This window comes from Frankliniella occidentalis, unplaced genomic scaffold, assembly GCF_000697945.3.
Source record: "Frankliniella occidentalis isolate FOCC.00 unplaced genomic scaffold, Focc_3.1 Scaffold376, whole genome shotgun sequence".
Classification (NCBI taxonomy): domain Eukaryota; kingdom Metazoa; phylum Arthropoda; class Insecta; order Thysanoptera; family Thripidae; genus Frankliniella; species Frankliniella occidentalis.
This window is the reverse complement of record NW_026267499.1, coordinates 64818-72383: the sequence shown is the minus strand read 5'-3', so window position 1 is coordinate 72383 and position 7566 is coordinate 64818. Positions and strand designations below refer to the sequence as shown.

General features: G+C 43.6%; 1 protein-coding gene across 1 annotated transcript in view; it reads left to right on the top strand.

The window, feature by feature from the left end:
- Window positions 1-4002, top strand: part of LOC113209786 (uncharacterized) — a 41586-nt gene extending 37584 nt beyond the window's left edge. Inside the window, exon 11 of the mRNA XM_052274328.1 lies at window positions 3707-4002. Coding sequence (XP_052130288.1) covers window positions 3707-3841 — 135 coding nt within the window. The 3' untranslated portion in view covers window positions 3842-4002. The remainder of the gene's footprint in view (window positions 1-3706) is intronic.
- The last annotated feature ends 3564 nt before the right edge of the window (window positions 4003-7566 follow it).

The window sequence follows — 7566 nt, the reverse complement described above, 5'->3', positions numbered from 1 at the left end:
AAATTATATGGAGCGAGAATTATCAAAGGCGCTAACCTCTGAACTCCACCAATAATTTAGCGCCTTTCCTGAGGCGCTAAGGTTTAGCACCCCAGGAAAGGCGTGAAAATGAGGCTTTGATTTTAGCGCCCCAGGAAAGGCGTTGTGTAGCGCCTTTGTTTTACCAGTGTCAACACAACCGGACGAAACTTTTGTCTAAAGTGTTCTTCTCGACGAGTTGAAAGTCGGCGAAGGGGGTTTTTCGGCACGGCACCAGGTTGTCTGTACCACGAAGAGTACTCCCACACGTTTTAGGCCAGACGCGACATCTTAGTAGTGAAAAGAGCGTCACGAAGCAATCTTTGATTCATAACCACAATAGAAAGTGTTAAGCCCCACAAGTCGCGAACCGTTTGAGATGGAGGTCTGCGCTTTTAGGGGTCTGTTGACAACACATGAGCGTACCCGTACCCTACCAAACGGCAACTTTCTACCTCATTACGCTTCTAAAGTATGCCATGTGAAAAAATTGGTGCTTTAATTTTGCTTACGAGTGTAATATGTGTTGCTAGTATGAAAGTATATACAACAAATATTTCGTAAATCAACATAAATTTTTACAGTGGCCTGGTGCCAGAGACATGGGGCTTAGTGCAGGATGTGAGTAAGAGCAGGATGTCTCACCCACTCTCAATAACTACCGTCGGTTCCCTACGGTTCAGTCCGGTATTTTCAATCAACGCACTCGCACTCTCAGATTTCCGGTGGAGGTTTTCGTTTCGAACAATTAAATATCTGTGCAATGATAATGTAACAAGAATACTATTGTTACTTGCAGTGTTATTTTTTATTGGTTTCTAAACACTTCCTCGATACTAATCAGCTGTGAAATCACAACACTTGTCTGTAGTCAGAAGAAGTGCATTTTTTTATCTCAGAAATGCCTTTAAACCAGTCGTAAAATTTTCTGAAGTTAATGAACTTTTGACAAGAAAAGAATACAAAGAGAGTTCTGGTAAATTTTTTCACACTGAATTCTTCGAGAAGTTCTGACCTTTTAACAGTGTGGTATGAGTCGGTCTTTACCACTTCAAGGTGACACTTGAAACTTACAAACACGACGGAGTTCGTGGAGTCTCTGAATAAACCCGTAGTTCCAGGCAGCTCCGTACAGACATGCAGTCGATCGTAATGCGGTTTTCGCTGATCGATAGCCCTTGGTTTCCTCCATCCGACGCACTTCATAACTCTAAATTTTCAAATAACATAGTTACGACGCTATACGGTTGACTTCTGAGCTCCTTTTTTTTTTACCGAGCCCCCGGGAACTGCGTGTTTGTACGGAGCCGCCACGAACTCCGTGTGCATAGGTTTCAAGTGTCGAAGGGCAGTATTCATTGCCAATTTTGGCAGTGACCGAGCAGAAACAATTTTTCAAAGTTCTTCTTAGTTGTTAGCTTTCTGAACACTGCGGAACTGTCGGCAGTGAAGATTCATCGGCAAAATATTGGCATTGAAAGTTCATCGCCCGAAATCTGGCGATGACGGCTCCATTGCCAAAATATGGCGATGGAATTCCATTGCCGACAATGTGGCAGGGGTCGAATTGCCAATAAGTTTAAGGGTATCTTAGATATTTTTTATGACCATTGCAAAAAATGGCAATGGATACTGCCTTTGGAATGGCAATGATCGACTCATCGCCGGTGGAATGGTATTACTTTTGTCCCATTGGCTAAGCGCCGTTCACGGAGAAAAATAATTCGTTGAGACATCAACTCAAATATTAGTTTTCCCAACTAAAATTTTCACTGGAAAAACAAAGGTGCTACATAGCACCCTTTTTAGGGTGCTAATAAATTTTTAGGGGCGCTACTGCACTAGTGCCTTTGTAGAGGCACAATTTGTGCCAAAAATAGCACCTTTGGGGGGGGCAGTAGCACCTTTCGAGAGGCACTATTTCACTAACGCCTTTAAAAGGCATTAGATAGCACCTTTGTTTTTCCAGTGAAAATTTTAGTTGGGAAAACTAATATTTGAGTTGATTTGGAGCGGGCTAAAAAAATTCGTTGCGAGTTTGAACCTATAGCTGCTGGAACAGAAACATTCGTTGCAATAAGCGGCACAACAGTTTCGCTCAAGGTATGAATTTTATGTGCTTTTTTGTGCTTTCATGAAAGCTTTAGCGAAAATATTGGCGCTGTAAGGACAACCCTTTTTGTTTCATATACTAACTTACCCTGCTGAGGCAGCAAACTGTATGCGCTAGCATGACCATTATCAAAATTGCTCACTGAACACAGTATTTTGTTCCGCCAACTAACAAGGACTCCATGTCAAATGTTCGTTTGAGTCGACTCATGTTTTCTTCCCGCACACAAGTGTTCGAGAACGCTGTGGCAATCTCTTCCCTTTAATTCAATCTACGAAAAAATCGGCTTCGTCGCAGTTCGGTTAGCCCGTTTCACTAAAAAATTTGCATCGAGGTCCGGCCTTTCAATGATAGTTAAGACCTAGCAGTGACCAATAAGCCCGGGCCGAGCGCGCTCAACAACGCTTAGTGGTGTTGCACAGCGATTTTAGGTTTTACCGCCGAACGGGCCGAATGCGAGCCGCCATCTTTGACGCCCCGCTGCCCGCGCACCGCACACCCTGGAGTCAGCGGGGCCAACTCGGGGTCGAAGGGGTACCCTATGACCTCTACTTCATGTGTGCACAGGAAAATCCGACCTCGCGGTCACTGGGGCCAGTGCAGGGGCGTAAGTACCACGTACCACGATCTTCGCGTTTAACAGGCGGGGATTCGATAAGTGTCGATTTTTTTTTCGCTTAATCGTAGCCCACAGTGCCCTCGATCGAACACAGTCTAGCCTGCCAACTACGACCGACGCGAACACCGCGGAATCGAGGAATTCTTGGATCGAGCGCGCGCCACTCTTAGTGGACAAGCGGTGGGGGAAGCGTCGCCGACGGAAGGAGACAGCAGCGGCCACTGAGCCGGGCTAGTCGCCACTCCCCTTTTTGTGGTCTCTGCTGTACAATCCAACAAATATTTTACAAAGTTACCTCTTTTACACCACAAATATTTTAGCCATGAAGGATACAATCAAATCAATCTTAATCGAAAAGTTTGTCTTGTTTCAGTTATAATACTTAAACTGAGCAAAGTAAATACTCGCAGATTGAGCACCATATTAAACTGTGGATACCAAATTAGAGCGATCACTGAAAATGCGAGTCAGATATCTTACTCTCTGGAGAGTGAGATCAGTGACACAAAACATATTCTCCTGAGAGCGAGATATCAGACTCTCACTCAATTTGATTCATAATTTGCGGTCCTGACCCAATGAGAGTGAGGTTCCTCACTCCAATTGGGCGGGGTCAGGGAAATCTTACTCCTCCATAGTGAGAAGTCAGTGCACGTGACTCAAATAGGGTGAGCCTTTTGTCATCGCTCTGATTGAGCGGGGCAAAATTGTCTCACTCATTTCGAGCACGACACCTCACTCAAAGGACTAAAGTCGCTCTCCAGAGAGCGACGAAAGTCGCTCCTTCACTTGCAGTGTTGTAGGACCAATTGCCTACCTACCCTTACCCTAGGGGGTTTAGTGCAACGCGCGCTATGGCTCGAAAGAACCACAAGTTAACAGCAGACAGCAGGTGCATGCTGCATTAGCGAGGGTTTTTCTTATAATTCTTATGTTGTTGTTTTTTTGTTTAACAGAAACGTTTGCTTCAGCTAAAAGAAAATGTTAATGAATTGACATTATATTATTTTGGGGAGAAAGAGAAGAAATATTTTGAATCTTCTTACCAAGAGCCAGCCCAGTCATATTTAAGTTTTCTTAATAGCTTGTAAATTTCTGTACAAAGCAATATTTGTCTTATAATGTAAAGAGTCTTTTTTAAAGAGGTACCTGCAAAAGGGTTAATGTTATAAAAACTAATGTAAGGTTTTGTTTAGCTCTTAAAAGAATTGTAATTGTTCATTGGTGTTTAATAAAACAAATCATCAAAATATTTGTACGACACATGTCATTGTCCGTGCTGGACGGGAGTCCAGTATCTCATCTATAGTACAACTCTAATGAAAAATACCATTTTTAAAAGAACCTATCTCCTTTAACAGGTATGCGTGCCATCATCTCAAATCCTAGAGCAATGATTCTTGCCCTCTTGAAGTATTTTGAAATTTCACTCCAATACGAGAGAAATTTCTAAACCCTCACTTCGAAGAATCAAGTGCATAATCTCGCCCTTTTCAGGTAATATATAATTTCTTACATAATCTGTAGGAATTCGTACATAGTCTAAACAAGCAGGCCCGCCGGCCCGCCCTTCCGCCGAACGAAGTTGCCGGCGAACCGAAGCGGAGGGGCCGGGTCTGCTTGGCCTGCCGGTGACGATGGACGGGCCTGCGGCCCGACCATTCCAGGCACGCAATATACTGAAGAACACAATCAAATAATGTAGCGGGTCTTCGTCCCGCTCAAACCTGTCGCACTGTATCAGAGACGTTTATACTCACCCGCTCAGCTACGGGAAATTTGGCTATGCCTTCGTTGGTACCCACGTTACATTTTTTTTTTTACTGACACTTCGCTTTGTAGGCAACTCCTTTGGCAGGGGCCAGGCCCAGGTTTGGGCTTCCGGCAGCGTTTGATCGGGCCTGCGGCCCGGCCTGTAAGTAACTTTGCATGTGGGGGAAGGGGACCGGGGGGGGGGGGCTGCCGCTCTAGAGATTTGCTCCATGAACATGACATAAGACTAACGGAGCAACACACTGGTAAAACAAGTGTGCAATATTTTCACACCACACGTGTGCAAGTTGCGATTTTGCACGTCACATGGTGTTTAAGTCAAGTTGCACACTTGCGTGGTGTGCAAATATTTGACGTTTTGTAAACGTTTAAATTCTGCACACAGTTCTATGCTGTCAATAGGGAACCATACGGTGTGCACCTGCTATACATTTCGGAAGTGTCGAAAGTTTAAACACCAATTGACGTATAACATAGTAAGACACCACAAAGTGTCGAGAAAATGCGAACTTGAACTTAAACGTCAATTAACGTGCAAAATTAAACACTTGTTTTATCAGTGCACCGTGACTACACCCCACACTTCTGCTTTGCTTGATAATTAATTTAAAAAAAAAATGAAAGGGACACTATGGTGAAATTTGGAAATTCTGGGAGCATATGTTTCTGAACATTTTCCTTTTTAATTTCTTAAAGCATTCACAAAATAAGACCTTCTCAAGCTTTCTCAGAAATTTTGGAGCCACCGAAAGCCCTGAACACCTTTAAGTATGTCAAAACAGGCCTATCTCTGAAAAGTTTCATGCGCAAACTGGTTTGGGTTATACTGCCAGCTCTTATGTTAAAATGTTCTATTATACACTAATATTAAACCTCGGCACGGATATCAAAATCAAACGAGAGGTTTTTCCTTAGTACACTTTCCAATAGTAAGATACTGAAAACTCTGAAATAGTTAGTACTTTTTGCGTGTGAGGGTGACTTAGACATCCTCGTTGTTGTTGACAATGCCGGCAAATTAAGTTCAATACGTAATCAAAGCTTGACTTTTTGTCATTGTTTTAAATATATCCACCTCTAGGTCCGTTACAGTGAAAGATACGGCAAATCCGAGGGTCGATTCTGATTAAGAATGTCTTCTTTTTAGACGATCCAGTCTATACCAGCAGGTTTGGCGCGCAGGGGAGCGGTGCGTTATGCTTCGTCCCAACTTCCCCCCGCCGGCTAACAATCACTACTGTGCGCTAGGCCACTCCCCATCCAGCCCCACAAACAATATACACTCAACACTCCTCCAAGCACCTCCAAGCCTGGCCTGAAGGTAGCCCAGGGGGCCGCCAAGGCCTCGACTCCAACGACGAGCACCTCTGGTTGCTTGGTCTAGCGCTCGTCCAAAGCGAGGGCGATCACCACGTCGCCACTCAGTCGCCCAACAACTAACATTCATGGTCTCGCAAGGGAACTCATAAGAAGTGTTAGTCCCCCAATTTTGTTCCGCCTGCGGGGGGGTTTTGTGAGGGTCAGTGTCAGCAAAGACGGACGACAACAACGCACAAGGCCGCGAATCTCAGAACAAAGAGTCGTAACTACTCTTGTTCTAGAAAGCAATAACGTATTTAATTAGTAAAAATAATTTTGTATTAGATTTTGTTTTATTCGGATCGTCTATTTGCTAACACGCAGTGTTTTTTTTTCATTTTGGAGGAGGGTCCTTCCTCTGATATTGGACGATTGGACGCCTCCGTGTACGTCTGTATATGTAACCACTGGTGTAAATCCCATTAGAAAATTTACCATGAGGAAAAATACCATCAAAAAAGGTACGATCAGTTATTTGTCTAATTCCTGAGATAAAATGGGACGTTCCTGATAGTTTTTGGCCTGATGGTATTGTTTTGATCGTAAAGTTGGGCTCTGATGGTAAAATTCTGATGGTAATTGCGTTCTGATGGTTAGTGTACTACTGGTAAATGTCCTTGATGGTCGAATCTTTAGGTGAAGTCAGCAGCGGGCCGCCCAAGGGCCACGATTCTACATCACCCGTGTAAACTTTCAGCGCTGAGCACAATGGTGGTGTCAAAATTGACCTATCTTTAGCCGTTCTCCTAGAAATCACTGGGTGATAAAGGTGATTTTGTTTTTATGTAAGCAAACGATAAAGTATGTGATCCTCTTACACCACACAAAGCCGTTTTACCATGCGACACATAGTTTCGTCAGGCCAATTATTTGCGTGATCGATGCGATCAGGAAAACATCATTTTCTGATGGTACTAAAAAGAACTATCAGAAAATGTCAAATAACCATCAAAGATGTTAGTACGATCAAACAAGCTGGGCCCGCTCTTCCGCCAAACCAAGTTGCCAGCTCCGCTTCGCTCCACCGGCAACTCGGTTCGGCAGGGAGCGGGCCCAGCTTGGCCTGCCGGCGGCGTTTGGGACGGGCCTTTGGCCCGTCCCTTCTGAATTTTCATGGTGTAATACATCTTCTATCCGAAAACGGGCCTTCGGCCCGTTGGAGTGATGGCTTGCTTTGGACCATCTTTTTGCCAGGTACGTTTTCTGTCTCCTTCGTAATCAAAACTCAACGAACGAAGTATTCTTTCCATACGCTGAACATCTTTGGTTGTGTGTGCCGCAGTTTGTAGAATACTTGCAAGTTATGCCAAATCCCTTCTAAATTATTGATGTTAGCTTATGAATCAAATAACACACCTATGAAAAGATACATAAGACTAGCCATAAAAGAAGTTAAATATACTTCCAGGCATACTCTGACTCCGAACGTGTTCAAACACCAAATAAATGTTTTTTTGGTGTTTTTTTGTGCTTTTTTGCATGGAAGTGTACACGTTTTATTAATGATGTCCCACCATAAAATAAGCCCACTCTTCTGCTTAGAAGAAAATTTTGAACCAACGGCATACTTCTCAGACAGAAGTGTACTTCTGAAAAAGTAAAAATGTTTCTGTTTTGGCCAGTTTGGTAAGAAAAACTCCCTTTTGTAAGTAAACAGGACAAAACTTTAGCCCAAGAGGCTCTC